Source organism: Magnolia sinica, chromosome 6 (assembly GCF_029962835.1).
Source record: "Magnolia sinica isolate HGM2019 chromosome 6, MsV1, whole genome shotgun sequence".
Classification (NCBI taxonomy): Eukaryota; Viridiplantae; Streptophyta; class Magnoliopsida; order Magnoliales; family Magnoliaceae; genus Magnolia; species Magnolia sinica.
This window is the reverse complement of record NC_080578.1, coordinates 30,609,514-30,632,738: the sequence shown is the minus strand read 5'-3', so window position 1 is coordinate 30,632,738 and position 23,225 is coordinate 30,609,514. Positions and strand designations below refer to the sequence as shown.

Sequence of the window (23,225 nt, the reverse complement as noted above, 5' to 3'; positions counted from 1 at the left end):
ACTCTTCCCTCTAGGAGTGTTGGATTTGTTGTATTTACTGATGCCTCGCGAGTTGACTTGGGTGTTGTCCTGATGCAGCACGGGAAGCCGGTGGCTTATGCGTCTCGGCAGCTTAAGGTCCATGAGCTGAACTACCCCACGCATGATTTAGAGCTGACAGCAGTTGCCTTTGCCCTGAATGTGTGGAGGCACTATCTTTATAGGGTAAGGTTCGAGCTCTTCTCTGACCATAAGAGCTTGAAGTATCTGTTCTCTCAGTCCGAGTTGAACATGAGGCAGAGGCGTTGGATGGAGCTCCTAAAGGACTATGATTTTGATCACTAGTACCACCCGGGGCAAGGCGAACGTGGTGGCGGATGCCCTTAGCCATCAACCACAAGGCCTGGTGGCGTAAATAATGATTCAGGAGTGGAGGATGCTTGAGGATGTGTCAGCTTTTGACTTCGAGATCTGCTTGTAGTCTTCTATTGTGCAGTTATTGAGCCTTTCGATTCAATCCTCTCTTATCGCAAGGGTGATCAAGGCTCAGCAGGCAGATGAATCCGTACAGAGTTATCAAGTAGAGGTAGCATCTGAGAGTCAGTCAGATTGGCAGATTGGTTCTGATGGTGGACTTCGCTTCAGAGGCAGATTATATGTCCCGGATATTCTTGAGTTGCACCGATATCTTATGACCAAGGCACATCGATTGTAGTTCTCTATCCACCCTGGCTCGACAAAGATGTCTCACGATATGAGGCATCAGTATTATTGGTTGGGGATGAAGTGTGACATAGGCCAGCATGTCTAGGCCGATCATCAGAGACCCTCTGGTCTATTACAGCCGCTAAGCATCCCGATGTGGAAGTGGGAGCACATATCTACCGATTTTATCATGGGTTTACCGAGGACACAGCGTAGTCATGACGCCATTTGGGTTGTCATGGACCGTCCGACGAAGTTGACACATTTTCTTGTGATTCGTGAGACCTGGCATGCGGACCAGCTCTCCAAGCTATTTGTTGATGAGATCGTGAGACTGCACGGTGTTCTTTTCTCGATCGTTTCAGACCAAGACCCGAAGTTAACGTCCTAGTTTTGGGAGAGTTTTCAGAGAGTTATGGGGACTGATTTGCAGCTCAACATCGTGTACCATCCACAGACCGATGGCCAGACCAAGAGGGTCAACCAGATCCTTGAGGATATGCTTTAGGCCTGCGCGATTAATTTCTCGGGTAGTTGGGTCGAGCACCTACGATTGGCTGACTTCGCATACAACAACAACTATCAGGCGACCATTGACATGGCTCCTTTTGAGGCATTATATGACAGACCGTCCAGATCTCTGAGTTGTTGGACCAAAGTTGGAGAACGGCGTCTCCTAGGTCCCAAGCTTGTGCAGAAAACATCAGAGGCTATCGATATCATCAGGCAGAGGATGCGCACAGCTCAGAGTCGGCAGAAGAGTTTTGCTGACAGTCGGCGTCGTCCCTTGGAGTTTGCCGTTGGGACTATGTGTATCTCAAGGTCTCACCCATGAAGGGTGTGATTCGTTTTGGAGTGAAGGGTAAGCTTGCCTTAAGATTTATAGGACCTTTCGAGATCATCGGGCACGTTGGTGCCGTGGCCTATCGACTTGCCTTGCCATCTCAGTTGTCTAGCATCCACAACGTCTTTCACGTCTCTATGTTGAGGAAGTGTAGGTCAGACATTGTTCCCGTTATTGATTGGCAACCGTTAGAGGTTCATGAGGATGCTTCTTACATTGAGCAGCCAGTTTGTATCCTCGATCGGAAGGAGCGGGTCCTGCAAACCAAGGTCATCCTTTGGTGAAGGTGCAGTGGGGCCATCATAGTGTGGATGAGGCGTCTTGGGAGCGCGAGGTGGAGATTCGAGAGTGTTATCCCCATCTTTTTTGATGTTTAATTGTATGATGTATTGTGTTTTGATCATATATAATGTTATGTTTTCTATTCCCTTATAAGTTATGTTTAATTGCGATGGTAGTGTGAATTTCAAGGATAAAATTTTTATTAGGTGGGGAGAGTTGTAAGGCTTGTATCCTAATTCGTACTGTTCCATGCAATCCCGTGATCCTTCCCATCAAATTTCGGTAACCTGCAACCTATAATCAACATTTACGTGTGGCTCTAAGTCGTATCCCGTAGATCTGAGTCGACTCAATCCGAGACTTGTACCATTGCGACCGCACCATCACCGCGGTTCCAACGCCGTGTCTTGCATATCGATCCAATACCATATCCAAGAGATGTGGGCCCGCGTTCAGTTAGAGGAAAACCACCGCGGGTTTGCAATCCCAAGAGAATCTCTACAACATGTCACATCAATCAATCAATCACCTCATGTCAAGTACAAGAGCAACCCATGCTTTCTTTCTCCCCAAGTCAAGCAACCTACCAAGTCAACTCTCAAGTCAAGTACACCTATCACCTCACATCTATCACCTCTCTTACAATCACCCATCCTCTTTCTCTTTCTCTTCACATTTTCCAAGCAACAAAGACTAAAAGAAAAGTGCACGTCCAAGCTCTTCCATGGAGAGAAAAGAGTGATATGTGTGGCCCACTTCCTCTCCCTAGATCTATCATCCTAGCCCTTCATCTCTCATCACCTTCCATCAAAGTGAGACACAAGAAGATCGGCATTCCATCGACCAAGAAGATCGAACGGTGGGTGTTTCTATAGGCCTAGATTTCATTTTTGATGATGGGCCAAGTGAGGCCTACCAATTGATGGTATGGATCTCACTTTGGACTCTAGATGTGGCCGATGGCCCATCTTGATTCTCATGATCATTCCATGATGGGGCCATTCTCCATGGATCCCATCATGATGTTTATTTTCCATGCATGGATAGGGTCATCTAGACCCTCCATTTTGGTGGAGAAGGAATCTCCACCATTGATTTCTTTATTTAGTGGGTCTACATATAATGGGACCCACTTAATGTATAATTGAATACATGGAAAGGGAGGGTTCATAGTGGTAGAGCCCTCCATCATCACGTGTCTCTATCTCTCTCTCTCTCCCCCCTTTACTTTATGGCCCATTTAATGAGTGTATGTGGTGTCCAAACCGTCCACAAATTGACCCCATGGCTGTCCAAACATGGGGACTAACCCACTTTGCTACCCCTTGGAGGGTCTGGATGATGGAAAACACACATATCAAATTGATACAAATCAAGTGGACCATGCCCATGTGGGACTCATCGTGATGAAATGCATTCACTACCTGTCCATCGTCCCAGGATGCTAGATGTGGGCGCTGTGAAGTGTGAACAAACATTGGATGTGTATATATATATATATGTATGTATATGTATATTAAAAATAGATAAGTTGGACTTGGCCTATTTGAATTGGCCCAATTAACTCAGCCCATTCGACATGGCCCATTTGATTCAGCCCATTGTTTCAGCCCATTTAATTAGGCCCGATATGATATATGAGGCCCGTTGTTGAGGCCCACCTTGATATACATGTGGCCCATGTGATGCGGCCCATTTGATGTATTTGAGGCCCATGGGTCGAGGCCCAATGGGATGTATATAAGGCCCTTTGCAATGTGTGATTTCACCATGGTTTGTGTAATGATGTTTATGATGGGTCGTGCCTTGGGAGCAATGATAGTTTGACATCCAAATTGTAAGAATAATATTGGTTAAATGTCCTCATTGTAACTCTCCCTAGGGCCAATTGATAGGCCCATACTTGTTATGTGTAAGCCATTTAGGCCCATCTTCATTGTGAGGATAATTCATCACCATATAACATGCTTAGTGTAACTCCATGACTCATGTCCATAAGCATCATATGTATGCTTGATATGAGTAGTGACTGATCATTGCATATACCATTGGGAAGATTATTTATGGGACTCATTGATAGGAGTTACCCACATGAGCGCGTGGTATGCACGGGATTACTGCATGACTGCACGGTGTGACTCATGCATCTCGTGTATGTGTGACTTGATCATTGTATGCCCTAGCAACATCAGGGCCTTGGCCTCCAAAGGCACATCGTGAATGGATGTATCGGATACTGAAAATACTTGGTTCTAGCACTGTGGGCACTTAGGATGTCCTTGGGTGAAAGTCTCGGAACCTTTTTGGTACCAGAAAATGTTTCAACGTCTAAACCGAGTGGATACATGAGCGCCCGAGTGCAGAATACCAGTAGGCCGCATCTCCCATTGTGTCGTGGTCAGTTGGAAGGGGGTGTGGCCTTATCCGCCCGAGTAGGGGGTTGTAAGCTAGGCTAAGTTTGACCAGCTCGCAAATGAGTTCGCTATCGACGAACCGAGTAGGTATTGGCAAACTACTGGTCAGGTGGACAGTGTGGTCTCTTCCACTCGTAAGGCAATGTGGGTAGGGAGGCGGCAGTCAGTGTGGAGTGTACTAAACCCCGGTGATATCCTAGAAAGAAACTGTACTGATATGTGTACTTAATGAGGACTGACATGCTTACTTTACGTCTCGCATATGACATTTGGCTACATAGGCCTTGCATCGCATGGCCTTGGTATGGCCGATAGCATTCATGCCTTCCATCACATAGCTTTGGTATAGCTAATAGCATTCGTGGACATACCTGTATATTCCCGCATTACTCTGATATTGTATACTTGGCACAAGCCTTGCGCACACACTTATACCACCCTCTAAGTTTTTGTAAGCTTATGCACAACCGTTGCGTGCAGGTATCGTTGGATCACAGCAGCACTGAGGCAGGAGTACGTATCGGATTATTTTGGAGCTTTTTAATTACCTTGTATTTCCCTTTTTGCATTGTACTTAAAGTTTTTGATATAGTGGATATGTGGTGATGTTATTTTGTGACTTGGTTATGCTTGTGCTTATACTCCATTACAAAAAAAAATCATACTGAAAATCCTCCTTGTAGGATCCCAGGATCGAAATCTGGCATATGAGTGCTAGGATCCGAGAATGGGGCACTACGGAGGCTGTCGACGCCGGATTTGACATTCGAGAATTTTGTGATCCCGTTTTTCGAGTTTGGGGCATGACACAATCTCGGCTGTGCACATGGGATTTCGTGAACTTCCCAGAGTTGGTAGACAAGGCGATGAAGTAAAGAGAGACTTCAAGCGCACCATCCGCTCCCACCTTCCAGCACGAGATACCTCAGTTAGGCCAAGGCAGACTCCTCTTACTTCACCTGTTCCAGCAGAGAGGTTCAGGCCGCTACTCGCACAAGCTCCGCCTTTGCCTTCCGACGGGGGCTGCAGTAGGGTGAATCACATTGCCCGGAACTGCTTCCAAAGGATGGGGGATCAGGGCATTCCACTCCCAGTGAACTGACCCCATCAGAACTAGATGGCAACTAGGGCAGCACCAAGGCCTTCAGCCACTACCAATGGCAAAATGGAAGTTCGACAGTGTCTCTATGGACTTCATTGTTGGACTTCTTAGGACTCAGTTGAAACATGACTTAATATGGGTCATTGTGGATAGGTTGACAAAGTTTGCTTGATTCCTTCCTATTCAGACAACAGATTCAACTAAAAATCTGGCAAGGCTCTACGTCCGTGAAATCATTCAGTCCTACGGGGTTCCTTAGGAGATTATATCAGATCGTGACTCCCAGTTCACATCTACCTTTTGGAGGAGGTTGCAGGAGGAACTCGGCACAAAACTCAAGTTTAGTATGGCTTTTCACCCCCAGACGGATGGGCAAACAGAGAGAGTAAATCAGGTTCTAGAAGACATGCTGAGGGAGTGTGTCCTTGACTTCAAGAGAAATTGGGACGACCACTTGGCCCTCGCAGAGTTCGCTTACAATAACAGTTTCCAGTCCACCATAGGCATGACACCTTACAAAGCTCTTTATAGTCTCCCCTGCCGAACTCCATAGTGTTGGGCAGAAATAGGAGAATGAAGTTTGTTAGGACCTGAGCTCGTCTAAGTTACCACTCAGGTAATCGATGTTATTCGGAAGCATTTGTGCACCACCCAGAGCAAGCAGAAAAGCTATGCGGACAATCAACAACGCAACCTGGAGTTTGCGACTGGCGATCATGTATTCCTGAAAGTTTTGCCTATGAAGGGTTTGATGAGGTTCGGACAGAAAGGGAAGCTAGCACCTCGTTTCATTGGACCTTTCGAAATCTTAGATCGTGTGAGAGCCGTAGCATACCGCCTTGCTCTACCTACTGCACCGACAGGTATCCACAACGTCTTCCACGTATCCATGTTAAAGAAGTACACACCGGATGAGTCGCACATTGATAGGTGGGAGCATATTGAACTTATAGATGATGCTTCTTACATTGAGGGGACTATCCGCATCTTGGACCACAAGGAGCAAGTCCTGCGGATAAGAACTATACCATTGGTCAAGGTCCTTTGGTCGCATCATGGTGAGGAAGAAGCAACTTGAGAACAAGAAGAAGAAGTCATGGAAAAGTATCCTCACTTGTTCAATAACACACCACAGGTAATTTGGAGGGTGAATTTTTTTTAGGGGGGTAGACTGTAACACCCCGTACCTCCGGTACATGGGTGTTACCCCTTAAACCCACGTTTATGGGAACTAAGATCGATTAACTAAGCGACTTGAACTTAACTCGTGCAGGATGGGACTTCTAATCAATGTTGAGGTAATCCATTGACGGTGTCTAGGAGCCAAGTTGAACCCGACACCAGTCAGAGAGGTAAAACTCAACAAATATTTCGTGTTAAGACAACTTATGGATAAATTAATTAAGTCATGTGAGACAATGCACCCACTAATGACTCTTGAGGATAAATTAACAGCCAACCAAACAATCAGTGTATTCTAAAACCCCATTTAACCGTTGAAACCAACCATCAGGTCAATCCAACCATTGGATCAACGTACATTATCCAAATAGGACCTGAAACGGGTAATACGGCCCACCTGGGCCTTAATTGCACCCTAAATTGGGTCAGGACCCCAAAGTGGGGCCCCAAAGTTAATTGGACAGAGTGGATTCATCATAAATGTTACAGTGGCCCCCACGTGAAATACATATACACCATATACTATAGTGCAAGATGTGCACTAGACATGGCTGGTTGGTCAAACGGCCTTTGACCGAGCACCTTCACGAAAAGCAAAAAAATCCCTCCCGCCATTTTGAAATTCAAACTGGTGAAACTTCAAGCTCCAAAGTAGCCCACCCTAGCCACTTTTCGGACGATCCAAACCGTCCATTTTGCTCGTAAGGTGCACCCAACCAAAACTGTATAGGGATTTGGATCCATGCATAGGAATGGAGGAGTTGGGTCTAAACCATCCATTTCTTCATGTACGGCTAGGATCCACAGATGAAGGACCATCAGGTGGCTTGATGTGCAAGCCAACATCAGTTTACCCAAGGGATTATAGCCACCCACTAGCTAGCTAAGGGGAAGTCTTCTCACAGCCAGAAATGGCCAATCAAATTGGATTAGGGAGGCTAGCACAATTATGACCCTTCCTTGGGTACATGTGGCATGATCCCAGCCCCTCCTTGTGGGTAGTACGAAATGAGAAGTTGAGTTATCTCATCTCATGAGAAAATGAAGAAAACTGGATCTTCTCATGAGATAAACTAGAACTTGTGATTGTGGCTTAAAAAGTGGGGCCCACACTGATCAGGGAACCCATCCGGTCTGCTCAAATGGACCAGATCATGTCAAAACACATGGAATAGTGATCTTCCATTAATGACCCAATCACCTTCCCCGATAAACCACCTGGACCTGATCACGAGATGGGTCCCACCAGACTTAAAGAATTACTTTTCTAAAAGATTAGAGCATCAACAACTCATATCTGGGATCAGATTGGCCCCATGCATAGCCATCCTTCAATCACAGCCATTGGTAGGCGAGGTCTTTTCCCAACTGTTGATGATCTCTCCCTCCAGGCTGTAAATAGGACACTATTGCTTCAGGATTTCACACTAGAAAGAGAGGGAAGAAAAGGAAAGAGATAGTGATAGGGAGAGAAAGAGAGAAAGAAAAGGAGAGAGAGAGAGAGAGAGAGAGAGAGAGAGAGAGAGAGAGAGAGAGACGTAGGCCACCTTACAAGACCGGCCAGGTAATGACCTAACTTCTCCTATTTTCTTTTTCCTTTCATGAAGGTTCCAGTCACATTTAGAGGTCATGCTACGAGATGAAACTGAGCTCCATCTAGTCTATGAATCTAGAGGCTGTGAATCCAGACCGAAACCAGGCTTACAACAGGTCTGGGTTTGGACTATGTGCACTCCTTATCTAGGCCTGGAAATGGAGTTGGAAATGCCCTTTAACTAGCCCATAGCATTGGCCGAAAATGGGCCGCATATGGGGCTGAAATCAGGCTTTTAAATAGGCCTCAATCCAAGCCAAAAGAACAGACCATAATCCCCGCTAAAACTATACCTTGAATGATGCTATAATGGCCTGAAATCAGACTATTTAGGGCCATAGTGTGTGCCGAAACCAGTTTCCAGATTGGGCTGAAATCAAGTCTGCATCAGGCTGTGTAAATGGCCTGAAACCCGGCATTCACCAGGCCATGGAAACATTAAAATGGGCCCACAGTTGGGCTAGAAATAGGACAGAAAGTGAGCCTCTGTTTAGGATCTAAAATAAGCTGAAAACGGCCTGTAATGGGCTTTGATTTTTGCTGGAATCAGGCCTCAAACATGCCCTGATTCAAACGGATATGCAGGCCGTGCATTGGATAGCACTTCAGAGTAGAAAACGGTCTAGAAATGGACCTCTAGTGGGCTAGAAATTCTAGCTGGAATCAGCCCAGAAAGTGGGCCTACACGGGGGCCGCACCATATGTAAATCAGGTGGGCTACCAATGTGAATCTGATGGGCCGCACCTTGTACAGTAGGTGGGTCGCACCCCAGTTGGACATCAGGTGGGCCGCACATCCAAAATGGGTGGGCCGCACCACACTCAAAACAAGTGGGTCGTACCTCATTTAAAGTGCAGTGGGCCTCACCATAAATCTGGTGGGCCTGGTCTCGTTTGGGGCCGCCCTTGGGACCACCAGGATCGGCTGAACCAGGCCCAGTTCAAGCCTCGAATGTTGGGCTAAATCGGGCTTAAACTTGGAGCAAATCCCATGCCCAATCTAGGACATTTGAAGGATAAAAGTCTGGTGGCCCAGCCGCTCTAAAGCAAGCCCAAGTAATTCTATCCATGAGCCCTTCAAACCTTCAATATGCTTACGAGTTATTATCTAATGCAAGTCAATCCTCTAGGAAGCTACTTGCGTAATTTGGGGCCATCATTGTACACGAGGATTCAGATCAAGGGTAGGACTGCGATGACTCAGGTGATGATTTTTCTTCCCCTTGAGATTTCCATGTCTAAATTGGAATGAGGAATAGTCTTTTTTTATAGTTGTAAATGATCCCTCAAGAGTGAATGATCAACCAACTTGTTGATTTAATTCATGCCTCATAGTTTGTTCACCATTGATTTGATATGGTATGAGTGTTTTAGAATTGATCAAATCCTTAATTTATTTCATTATATGTCATAGGACCTATCTATCACATGCTCTTAAAACTCATAAAATCACTGGCTTGTTTAACCTAAAAGCTTGACTTCTATTCGTTAAAAACACTTGATTTTTCACTTGTGACTCATACCAAAGAATTTTGATAAGATAGGATTACATGATTCTTAAACTGTTTGCATACATGAGTTTTACTTCAAATATCAAAGCATGTCGGAATCTCTATAAGATTGTATTGGTTGTAAGATATGCATTATTTGAAATCTCTCTAAGAAAATTTCTATTGAAAGAGAGTCTGCACTTAGGGTGTAACAAGACTGGTTGTGATAAGAATAGACCCTCAGCATGGATGATATGACACATGGAAATTGAATTATGGGGATCACCAACTATGGAGTGATTCCACTTATCTGACTATGGGATAGACCTTGCAACATTTATTATCACTGTCGTCTATTCACATTTGAATCATTTATATCGTCTCATTTTAGTCGCTATGTTAATTATTTCAATACCTCATTCCTAGCCAGCATACGGTGGTAGTCCCATTGTATAGAGAATCGATTAGCCATATATTGATAGGTTCTATACACACCCTAAAGTGGTAGTCTTATGAGCCGGGGATGGTGGTATGAGACCTATGCCCGAGCTGTCGGCTTACGCTAGTGACAAGTCCCCGTAGTGACCTTAAGCTTATCTAAATTGGCTGATTGTAATTGGACTAATAATGGTTGGTTAATCATGCATGTATGGTACAAACCAATGTCTATCGCGATCGTACGTGATGTACGTATTCTGTCTGACTAGATAAGCATTCCCAAGTCGATGATTGCATGGGTGACGAGCCTAATGTCTGCACGAATGAGCATCCCCGGGGAGATGATTGCATTCATGCATCCATGCATATAATAAGACTACATTTACTATGTTTTATGTTTTATGTTATTTCTTGTTTAGGGCGATGGTGTGTAATCTTAAGGGGAGATCGCACTGAGCTAGCCACTTATTCATCAATGTTCAACCATAAAGAGGATACAGGTACAAGTGTTGATGGATGCGCAGCGGACCCGGAGACAGCGACAGTCGAAGAAGAATTTTATGATGAAGAGTCGCACCAGGAAGCGGCTGCATATTATGTCTTGAATCAGTAGGATCAGTTGTGATAGTTTATTTTGGACAATTACATTTTAAGATTTTGTATTGGGCCCCAGTTGAGTGGCCCAAGATATTGCTTTGATTTGGATTGCATCTATACTACGCTTAGTTTCCATTAATCGCACTTTGATTGAATTATCCTTTGATTATTAGTTAACACTGTGTTTTAAGGAAACGAGTTGTATACTTGGGTCTCAAAAATCAGGGCGTTACAGTTCATGACAAGTTTATCGTCTGTCATTTCATAATGAAAAAAGCTTATGATAGCATCGTTTCTTAAATCTTACATCTTCAAGGATATTTTTTCTAATGCAATTCAAATAAACCTAGCAGATTCATAAGAAACATAGATGTCATATAATTCATTAATAAGGTATTCAGGATATATTGTTCATAGTTATTGACATCTCTAAATTCATTTTCGTTGGTTGGATCAATTATAAATGAATATAAAAGAAGGTAGAAAAAAAAAACTTTAATCTTTCCAATGCAAAACTGATTTTCTGTTTCTATCTTTTGAAATTTTGTCCAACGAACGATTCGTTTTTGGACAATTCAATCGAATGGTTGACTGTGATGGTGGCCATGGAATATAATAGAGTTTTGGTTTTAACTCAATTTTCAACTAGTTAAAGAAATAGTTGAACATTAATTACATAAAGAAAAGGAAAATATTTTTTTTTCTATTTTTAAATATCGAATAAAATGTCTACTATTTCCAACAATTAAAGATTTGGTTCAAGATAGTTAAAAATAATATGTTGAGAACAGTAAATAATATTTTAAAAAAATAAAAAAGATGAATAATACAAATAAAGTAAGAAAGATGACTAATTGTTTGAGTTGAGGCATGACTGAGTTACTTGGCTTGAAACCAAATCTGCCGTCCCAGGACTTTGTCCTAAGTGCAACAAAAATGTTAGACAGTTGACCTCCATGATACAACAACTATTATTTGTTCCCAATGGTGCACTCATGGTACACAAGCTAGAGCCAACATGAAGAACTTGACCAGAGTGAGTTGACTTAACAGTAAACATAGTTGGCTAAACAACACTGAACTAGAGACGAATTTTGAAGAAATAGAGAAAGAAATCATTGTTTTAATTGAATAAATTCGGAAAATGGATTACACACACACACACATACACACACACACACACACACACACACACACACACACCACGATTAGTAGCTTAAAACACTGTTCAAATGGACTATGTCCTTTGGGTTTGAACCGTACCATGAGTGTACTCTCAGTCCACACATAAACTTAGACCCAAACCCATACCTACGCCTAAACTCAGACCCGGCCCAATCCAGCATGACGCGTGCGCACGCACACACACGTCACACATCACACGACCATGACCACAACTTGGCTCGGCAGGACACAACTCGACTTGGCTTGGCGTGCACAAGCGTTGTATAGAGATGGTCCAACCTAAATGGCTATTTCTCCTTAGTGGCTTAAGCCTTATATAAACTACATGTCTTATATACATGAGATTTCCTTAATTCTTTCCGATGTGGGACAAGAGAGTTACATTAAAAACAAAAATATCTTTTAAAAAAGAAACATAGAGGAAAACTTTAAATTTTGAAATAAAATTATTTAAAAACCTTTTAAAAATACAACAATCTCCCACATATTTCAAATTCAAAACACTTTAGCATAAGATAAAAGAGTTTTTTAATAGTGTCGTCGGTATAAGATAGAAGAGTTTTTTAATAGTGTTGATGTCTATTCAATTTTAATTGACATTTAGAGTAAATAAGACATGTTTACAGGAATCAGGTGACTATCCATTTTTAACATAATCCTTTAAGCATAAACGACTATACATGCCAATTACATACTTTTCTGCCATAGCTGGATCTACGGTTTGGTGCCTTTTGTTCAGGCACCTTTATTTTGAGTGCTCTAAAGAAATAATCTATATATTCTCATATGAAGTGATTCCACTTCCATGCTCATATAGGTGAATTCTATCAAGTGTATACATCAACTGGATACACCATCACATTTCATTATAAATTTATTAAGAGTTCAAAAACTCATCCTCTCTCATGCTGTTGGTTGTACTGCCTATACTATATAGGAAAAGTCAAGTTCTTTGCAATGCTTCTCAGTCACATAGTGTCTTGTTGTTTACCTATTAAACATATTGCAAGGGATCTCCCCTTGTATATGCTGGGTTGCTGACATTGGTAGATTATTCAGTTAAGCTTAACCCCATTCCTTCAATGTTTCAATGACTATAGACCTTTGGTAAGAAGATTTTTTAGATTATTTTCTAATCTACGGAATCAATATATATGACTTCATCATTCAACAGGTGTCTCACAATATTAATCTAATGTGTTTACTTTTACCATTATATATTTTAATCTTAGATATTTCAATAGCTGCTTGACAATCATAGTGAATAGATATAACGAATACATGTTTAAGCCACAAAAGTATATTTTTTAACGGATTTCTAAGCCATCCAGCTTCCAATCTTGTCTTTTCTAAGATGACAAATTCGGATTCCATAATCAACTGAGCAATGCAAGTCTGTTTAGTACACTTCCAAGATATTGCATATCTACCTAAGATGAAAATATATTCACTTGTGGATTTTGTCTCATCTGAATTAGTGATTCAATTAGCATCACTATATCCTTCTAACACAGGAGGATAACCTGTATAATGAATACTATATGTAACAATACCTTTCAAGTATTTAAATATTCTATTCAATACATTCTGATGATCATATTCAGGATTATGTGTATATTTACTTAACCTACCCACTGCAATTGCAATATCATGTCTAGTATGATTCATTAGATACATTAAGCTACTAATTATTTGAGAATATTCACGTTGAAATGCACTACTTCCTATATTCTTCTTGAGATGCACGGTATGATCATAATGTGTATTGACATGTAAGTAGTCAAAGTGATTAATATTTTCTCAATCTAATGAGATTGAAACAAAGTAATGCTATCATTTTTTTCTCATTACCTAAATACTTAATATCATACTTACTTTCCATAAGTCTTTTATATCAAAGTTAGAAGACATGAGTTTTTTAGTTGAATTGACTAACTTAATATTAGCTTCAAAAATAAGTATATCATTTACATATAAACATATTTTAACACTATTATTATCAAAGAATTTGTTATATACACACATATCCACATCATTAATAAGATATTCGTTTGACTTTAAATCATTGTCAAATTTTCCTTTCCATTGTTTATGAACTTGGTTTAAACTGTATAAGGACTTGATTAACCTACAACCTTATTTTTTTTTTCTTGGAATTATATCACCTTTATATAACCTCATGTAGATTTTTTTTCTTGTAACTCTCCATTTAGAAATATTGTTTTAACAATCATTCAATATATTACTATTTTGTATATAGATAGTATTGTAACTAATATGTATATGGATGTTATTGCATCTAATACCCTGATCGTAGTAATTCTAGTTACAGGTGAATAGGTATCAAAGTAATCATATTTTATTTTTATTTTTATTTTTTGGTTTAAAATCTTTTGCGACCAATCTAATTGTAAACTTATTTATAGACTTGTCTGGTTTAAGTCTGTTTTTAAACACCCACTTATATCTTATATGCTTATTCTTTTTAAAGAACCACTTACACCCTATTGACTTGATACTAATTGTTTTTCGACATGATCAATTCTAATTCATCGTTTATAATATCTATCTGGAAATAAGCATCAGGATAGTTAATGGCCTAGCCCGGCCCGACCTAGCCCAGCCCTCGTACGCATGTCACACAACTATGACTTAGATGGGCTTAGCTTGACACAATATAAAAAGATGGTACAATCCAAATGGCTATTCCTTTTTATCAATTCAAATCTTATATGAACCACATCTCTTATATATATATATATAAACACAAAAAAATAATATCTAGGCAAAATTTTAAATTTTGAAATAAAATTATTTTAAAATCTTTTTTTTTAAAATACAACACCATATCCGTATTATGTGTATGGACCCCGATTGCCACGTCACCCTCAACCGGCCCACGTTATCATCCCACGAGAAAGCTTGGCGAAGACGCAGCAGATACAACCTAAATTGGTATCGATTCCCCACCGCGGGTTGCTAATAGTGAAGTGTGAAGTGACAGTGGTTGTACTAGCAAGCTTAAATAAATAAATAAATAAAGATAAAACCCAAATTGACACGTGTGAAACTTGAGAATCGTACAACTGCAAGTAACATTAAATTTTTCCAAGAGACTCGAGCCTGGGCTTTTTCCGTGTAGGATTGACTATTACGAGCCAGAAGGCTGTTGTTGTGTACTCTTCTTCTTTAATTGACGCGGACGGAAGGAGCGTTTGAGGTCAAGCAAGAGCGTTGGACGACTTTTTTTTATTCGACACGTTTGCATGCATTTTATGGTAGGTTGGGAAGTTTTGATTTTGATGGTAAGAAAAACACAACCCGGTAGATAACACCGAAAATAATAAGATTTTCTAGATCCAGACGCGTGTAGACCTGCACTCATTCACACGCGCACATACGTCAAATAAAACCGCACGTAAGATAAGCTTTTCATAAAGTTGGAAATAGTGGCTAGATCTTCTTCCCAGAAAATCAGACAATTTTACTCTTCAGGTGGTGCACATCATACAAAGTAAATCAACGGTTGCAAATTCTTCCTGGCCATTTATTTGTCTCGATTTTCTGTGGCCCACTCGTGGTGTTAAATAGTTCGAGTTTTAAGCCTGAATATTTAAACAGTGTATTTCACCTTATGAAAAGTTCAGATCTCAAGCACGTATCGTAATAAGATCACATGTAGATGTAATCGGCTCCACGTTCGCGTGGATTTAAACAGTTTACGTCTCCGGCTCGTTTGCTTAGTATGCGTGCGCTATCTGAAGGGTGTTCGATCCCTGGTTTTCTTACTTTGTAGACCTTATTTTCAATAAAATAAAATACTGAAAGGTGTTGTTATACTGTCAGCGTCTGTTCCCATCCACCGGGTTCACATGCTAAGATTGTCCGATGTTTTGAACTGTTAATTTTTAGAATTGATGTGAACCGTTGATTTATTATTATTTTTTTATTATTATTTTGTGAATATAAATTCAATTACATATAGTGACGGTTGTAATCATCCTTTCATTGTTATTTTCTTATAGTCGCATTGATGATGGTTTGGATCATCAGACTGCTGAGCATGTGAGCATCAATGGCTGCGACACACGCTGGATTCTAAATTGCGAAATGATGGAAGAGAAATACCAAAGCGAAGGCGAGATTGAAGAGGTTGGTCGATGTAGGAGTGCGGATTGTCTGTGTTGAAAGTACAGGGAACTCATTGGTCCTTATTTCAAATCACCCCGGCTAATAAATAGGCCGGATTTCTCGGACGCGGTTTGGCCAGTGACGCTGCCACTATGCAGGTGGCTAGTGGTCGGTGCTATGTGGGCCCACCATTATCTATGTGTTTTATCCACACTGTCCATTCATTATTACACATCATTTTAATAATTTAACCCATAAATGAAATAGATCAAAATCTCCGGCGAACCACACCATGGGAAAATAGTAGTGATTGAACGACTACCATTAAAAACCTCCTAGGGCCCATGTAATGTTTATTTGACATCCAACCTGTAGATTAGGTCATACATACTTTGATGAAGTCAAAAAAACAAATATTAGCTTGATAAAAAAAACTTTTGTGGACCGGAGAAGTTTTTAATGGTGAGACTTCAATCAATACTATGTGACCCACTTGCGATTTTGATCTACCTCAGTTTCCAGTTCATACAATAAATTCATATGGGAAAATGGATAGACGGCGTGGATGAGACACATGCATCATTTGGGGTCCACATAGCACCCACCACTAGCCATTGGCTCGTAAGGGAAGGGGGAGTAGCCAATCAGTCTCCGGATCTCTCTCCAGACAAGATTGCTAAATACACGGCACAACTTTTAAGGTGGATAAATTTTCTAGTCCTAACCGTGATTTTTGTGTTAGGTCTACAGTGTCCAACAATTTCAGATAATTTTAGAGCATGAGCCAAGAGGTACATCCAAAGCTCAAGTGGAACCCATAACAGAGAGTAGCGGAGATTAAACAAACTGCCATTGAAACTTTTTTAGAGCCAACCATGACGCTTGATCAGACATACCAGGGTGAAGTTAAAATATAAATATTAGCTTGATCAGACACTTTAGTGGTACCAGGAAGTTTTCAATGGTAGCATTAATTCCCATTGTCTTTAGTAGTGTGGTCCACTTTAGATTTAAATTTTCGTTGTTTATGAACTGTGTGGATCTAAGAAATACATCTTCTTGAGGCCGATCACTACAAGAAAAGGGGGTTTTAACCTCAGTTCAAAATTAAGACTAAAAATGTTAAAAACTGAGGCTAAAGCCTTTAGCCGCTTTAGCCTCAGTTTTGCCTAAGTTATCTAAACCGAGGTTGAAACCTTTGTGGCTAAAGGCTTTAGCCTCAATTTTAGCAACCAATGCTAAAATGACTTTTATAGCCTCAGTTCTTCAAGTGAGGCTAAAAATCTTTTTAACTTCAATTTTCTCGAAATAAGGCTAAATCAAAATTTTAGCTTCCATTGTTTTCAACTGAGACTAAATCCAAATTTTAGCCTCAATTGCCTCTAACTGAAGCTAAATCTATTTTTAACCTTGGTTCTCAACAACTGAGGCTAAAGTCTTTAGCCATGGGAATTTCAGCCTTGATTATCAACAACTGAGGCTAAATTCAAGCCTCAGTTACAAATTGAGGCCAATTTTTTTATTTTTTTTTAAATATTTATTTAAACTACTAATCTATTCATTCAATCCACTCATGAAACAATCAATCATGAAAGCTACAATACTAACAAAACAATTAAAAACAGTCTATTTAAAGTTTAACTCAATCAAACTGTTACACAACATTAGGTTCCACAAATAATACAAAGTCATGGTCACGCCCGTCATCACCGGTGCCGTCGTACTTGGCGGACCCTGAGATAACACTGCCCGTCCATCTTCTGCTGCTTCTGCTGTTATCTGTTGCATTACAAAATAACAAACAACAAATAACTCATCACAACACAAAAAAGAAACCAGAGTGCTGAACAACGAGTCAAAACATTTTTCCTCCAAACTATTGTGTTATTTGTTTTAGGACTTTTTAGGGTCATATGTAAGCAGTTTGTTCAATAAGTCAAATCCAGCCTCAGAAAGGCTTGGGCGTCCAAAGAAAGATGTGGGTGGGAACTTATCACGCAGCTTGTTATACCTGAAAAAAACAGGTCAGTGGTTACTCCAAACATAAGCTACATCCGCGCAAATGAAAATTGCCAACAAGGCAAACCAGAAAGCCTGACCAGCATCACCCATAGCTGGAAGCCTGGGAAAACAATGGCGAGAATAAGAACACAACTAAATATCTAGTATGCCTCTTATGAATTTGAATGAATATCAGAAACAGAGAGAACAAGTACTTACAGCTGCTTTACAAAGTTGACCTTGACCCCAGGCAATTCAACAAACTCCGGCCATATCTTTGCGCTTGGTGTGCCCAGAGTTCGGAATATCTGAAATGAAGTAAAACCACAATAACTGATTAAAACAGTGCAGCTAATAATAGACATGAGTAGAAGTTGTGCAGAGTAGAAACCTTGTCAATCTGATCAAATTCAGTTTTCCCATTGAATAACGGTTCCTTCGCTAAAAGTTCTGCCATTATACAACCTAGCGACCACATGTCAATAGCTGTTGAATATTGCTTTGCTCCCAATAGAAGTTTAGGTGCCCTGTGAGGTACGAAGCAATGAAAACTACAATGAGGTTACCTAGAAATTGCAATATGTTATTGAAAGGAATTGACTGACATAGGCAAGACTACCATGATCAGCAAGATGAACTAGGTCCTCAATGGAAGAACTTAGAGATAGAAGAAAGAACAAAAAAAAATGTTTTTGATCCATATCATGCGAAAATCTTGGAAAAGAAAATATGTAATGAAATAGAAGAAAGCACGGGTACAACATCTAAGAGCAGGTCAAAATTGATTTTGTTCGAACCAATCATATGTATAAGAAAAGTGCAGCTTGAATGGGTCAACCACAAGCAGAAAACAACAGCAGTGTGAATCAACCAAAAAGTAAAATAAAATATTAGTTTTTAAGGAACTGTTCACCCCTCCAATAAGGATAGTTGTGTGGATTAAGCAAACCAATGTCATTACAGGCACATCCTAAGGAGGAAGGATGAGAACAAAAAATAGACGAGAAACCATTCAAGACGCATTCCGCATGCAACTGTCAGAGTCAACAAAAACCATATAACATCATCCATGAGGATGAGCAGCATTTCATGACGAGACAGCAACGGACACAGCCCATGGGCATGAACCAGGAAAGCAAGAGAAACTTGCCAACACTTGTGAGAATGGAAAATGAATGACGGTGATGAAAAATATTGCAAGGTTCTAGTTTTTTAGAAAGGATTGACCAACGGATCATGTATGCAAGATCCAATTTTTCTCTCAGTCGAAAATTTCCGTCCTTGGATCATAAATGCAATAATCATTAAGAAAATATTATTATCTTAGTTGTGAAAATAAATATTATTATCTTAGTTTAGAGTCTCGCCATCCACATGCAAGCACAAGTGCCAATTTCACATGTGCAAGAGATCCGAACTTTCCATCAGGTGGGGCACACTGATTAGATGTAATCACTAAAAATTCAAGACATTTCACTCTTCAGGTGGGCCAAAATGAACAAAATAGATGGATAACTAAATTTTTTTAGTTAGCCATATTTAGGCCCATGGGCAATCCAAATTGTCGAATATGATGGACCTCATGTGATCACCATTGGGTTCAACCGCCTTTTTTTGACATCCAAGAATAAAAAGTCCGAGGAACTTACTGGTTTATCCTCTATGTGATCACCATTGGGTTCAACCACCTTTTTAGCAAGCACCTGACCTCTTGGAAGTGGAGCACCTGTTAAAACATTCTTATCAGCAAGAGTTGGCAGAACAGTATCATTAAAGAGTTAATAATCAAAACACTGGTAGAACCATGAATCATGAATAGTTCCATGGTTTATAAGATCAGCAAAAAACAGGCAATTACTACAATTTTAATCTTTTTGTTGGTGCATAAGTGGACCAGCAGAAGTGGATGGAAGCTGCACAAAAATCTGTGGGCTAGCAGAAGTGGATGGATAATAAGCGAACTTGCTTCGAGCAGTACTGAGGACTGCCTCTGCCCACTAAATAACTAAAATCAGCATCACTAATCATGAAAATTCAAACAGTCAAACTTATATCTCCTAGATTTTTGTGTGCACAAACAGATAGACATGAATAAAGAATGAACAATTAATAATAATAATTGGGCGTTGTTTTTTCAATCCTTAAAATGTCAAATCAATGTGTTCCTTGGAAGTTAAAAGACCTCAACATGGCTGTGTTGGGTGTCAATAGAATCAATATCAAAGCAGAAATTATATGGAATTCCATGACATGATTGGGGTTTTCATCACACCAGAGGTTGGGCCAAAAGAAAAAATAACAAAATTGAAGCACAAAAGATGTTTTATTGGTGCACAGTTTAGGACATGAATCATTTGAGTAGCCTTACCAATCCGGTGAATATAAGCTACTGCTGATTCAGGGAAATCGTAACTTATTATGCAGTTAATGCCCCTAAAGTCCATACCCCAAGCAATAACATATGTGGCAATTAAAACCAACGTCTTACCAAATTGAATGCTCATCAACATGTGATTTATAAGCCAGAACCCTAGAATATGTATAGCATAGCCTGCCAGACAAACAGACTACAAGATCTGCATCATGATCTTCAAGCCATAACTTCAATTGCCACAGTAAAAAAATGAAAATCAAACAAAAACCTGCTTTACTTATAAACAAAAAGCAGGAGCAGGGAATCACCTGTTTTTGAAAAATTAGAAGTTGAAAAGAATCAGGAATTGTGCTTTGTTCCCCATGTGTGTGGAATTGTACTGTGTGTGTGAGCATGCACACACTAGTAAATTGCATGTGCATCACACATGGGAATGCTTAAACATTTTTCCTACATAACTACAAAAGACAGAAAGGCAGTGATTTACTTACAAGAATCCAACAACAATTTGGTTCTCATAGTTCAAACCATCAGACATTCCTAGATCTCCAAGTTCATTAGCAAACAAAGCATGAAGCAAAAAAGCATGGCCCACCTTTTTCCAATCTGCAACCCTCATTTCAAGACAGCTCTTGGATTCTTTCTCATGTCAAACACATAAATACACATAAATACGACTTGACCTGAAAAAGAAAGGACTAACTATTCAATGATGGTGAACTACAAACTCATGAAATGTAATAAAACATAAATATATATGTAAAAGATCACACATAAATGAATCTTAGTAAAAAACTACCTATTGATCCTTCAGAACCTTCGACTGAGAGCCCCCAGCCTCAGGTCTATCCCTAGGAGTGGATACTGAGTAAGCCTCTACATTTAGTACATTACCCGAAGTTTGGTCTATTGTAGCTAATGAGTTCATAGTATCTCTCATTCGTGCCATCATTTGCTCTGTTATTCGCTCTGTCATCCGTTGCTCCATCTGCTCTGTTATTCTCTCTGCCATCCGTTTCTCCATTTGCTCTAGATGCTTAGCCATCTGTTCTTTCATCCGCTCCTCCACCAGTTGCTCTACCCGCTCATTCATGTGTCGTCACAACTCATCAGTCTCCCTCCTGAGTTCTGCATTGGTATTTCTCATGCCCCATAATGTGGAAGCTGTGGGACCTAACCCCATCATGCGGACCCGGCCTGGATGCTCTGGTCCCAATATCTGGGATAAGAGATCATCTCGGGCAGTGCTACTCTAAGAGGACTCAGCGGTCTGAGTTGCCCGTAACTCCTCGATCATTTCCTGTAGTGTAGAAAAACATTAAATAAGTTGTTCAATATCATGAATTAATGAAAAATATTAATTGAGATGTCAATGATTGATAAATTTCTACATAAAATAACATGAGCCGACTCCTCGTTCACAACACTCCCATCTTTCTTCCGATGGATCGTTATGAACAACGTTGCCTGATCAGAAGATTCTCCACCAAGATTCTTTGCCCGCTTTTTCCATGTAAAAACAAATGAGTTGGTAACAATCATATTATAGTAGAATGATGGCATTTCAAGTTTAGAAATCAAAGAAGAATTTACCTCTTCTTCACGCACTTGAGCAAATCTCCTTGAGCCGGCAGTGTGGGCCATACGATGCTTGCTGTGGTTGATTTTATTCCTTTGAGTGCGGGCCTACAATGTGACATAGTAAAATAACTAAATTTTAATACAAATAACAATATACACCAACATGGATATAATTTTTCTTTATGTTTAATTTTTACCTGTCCTTCATCACTTGACCAATAGGTGACGAGCCACTTCCAGTGTGTTGGCTCCACTCAATCAGGACAGTGAGCTAGTCGTTCCTCATTAGTCAAATATCAGTTGTAGTGTTCTTTTTTTAAGCTCTTCTTCCACTCCTTCCATGAAGCTCTGATGGACTTCATTACCCAATTTCGACACTCCTCGTCGATATTCCATTTGATCTGCAACACATCAATTATCGATTATACTTAGCATACTAAAATACAAAAAGAGTAATTGAATTTTTGATTTCATATTACCTTCACTTCATTCCAAATCTCGTTCTTGTTAGATAGCGGCACATGATGCCAACTATCGTGATCAAGAGGCACTAAGTGCCCATTCCTAGATAAAATGCCCAGCCACCTTGTAAATTCATTGTACTTATGTCCAATGGGCTGCCCATACTTATTCCAACTAATATTCAGCTGCTTATTGGGTGGCAAGTTCGCCACCTCGCTGATGACTGTAGGGCCTCGAAATCGTCTATTATGAATACCACCCTCTTTATGAAACAAAAGAATAGATATGAGCATTCTAAATATTTGAAATATAATATCTACATTTAATTAAATCAAGAATAGAACAAAACTATAAAAGTTAGAAGCTTAACTTCGCTTCACTTAAATTATATATTTACATACCAGGAGTCGGTGCTGAACTATCTGGACTCTGTCCAACCTGGCTGGTGGTCGGGACCGGGTCAATAAAGCTCGAATGATGATGGTCAGAGGTTGACATCTTCATTTCCTTCACAATATGAAAATAATATATGTAATGAGATTGGAGTTAACCAAATAATTGTGAGCATAAAAAAAGAAGAAGCATGCATCACATTTGTGTTAGGCATCAATACCTAATCATAAGATTCATGCCCATTTCGAACAAATCCCTTGGTTTTGACCTGATAACTACATGCCAATCACGATCTATGGGATCGGGGGCATAGAATACCTGTTGTACTTGGGTTGCTAAGACATATGGTTCATCATACAAGTTCTGACCAGTATGCCATAATTGTTTGAAATTCACGAGCGTGAAACTAAATTCATCCTTCTTGATTCCCCTGCCCTAAGTTCTTACATCCACCCAATCATACCTAAATAA

The 23,225-nt window shown here is 40.2% G+C and overlaps 2 protein-coding genes across 4 annotated transcripts; both read right to left on the bottom strand.

Moving 5' to 3' along the window:
- Positions 1–17,558: 17,558 nt before the first annotated feature.
- Positions 17,559–19,191, bottom strand: LOC131249954 (cyclin-dependent kinase G-2-like). Of its 3 annotated transcripts, none has more exons than XR_009172925.1 (3): positions 18,336–19,191; positions 18,160–18,252; positions 17,559–18,065 (listed from the first exon to the last, which is right to left on the bottom strand). XR_009172925.1 is itself a non-coding variant. In XM_058250675.1 (3 exons), exons 1-3 carry the CDS (start codon positions 18,420–18,422, stop codon positions 17,969–17,971), a joined length of 273 nt encoding a protein of 90 aa, XP_058106658.1. In that variant the 5' UTR covers positions 18,423–19,191; the 3' UTR covers positions 17,559–17,968. The 3 variants fall into 3 exon arrangements, 2 of the variants coding, with proteins under 2 accessions (XP_058106658.1, XP_058106657.1); XM_058250675.1 differs by having other exon boundaries at positions 18,164–18,252; XM_058250674.1 differs by having other exon boundaries at positions 17,559–17,954; positions 18,164–18,252.
- Positions 19,192–21,818: 2,627 nt separating this feature from the next.
- On the bottom strand, positions 21,819–22,983 carry LOC131249953 (uncharacterized). Its single transcript, XM_058250673.1, has 4 exons — positions 22,763–22,983; positions 22,379–22,623; positions 22,097–22,300; positions 21,819–22,004 (listed from the first exon to the last, which is right to left on the bottom strand). The coding sequence occupies exons 1-3, from the start codon at positions 22,863–22,865 to the stop codon at positions 22,196–22,198; spliced, it is 453 nt and encodes a 150-aa protein (XP_058106656.1). The 5' UTR covers positions 22,866–22,983; the 3' UTR covers positions 21,819–22,004; positions 22,097–22,195.
- Positions 22,984–23,225: the final 242 nt, after the last annotated feature.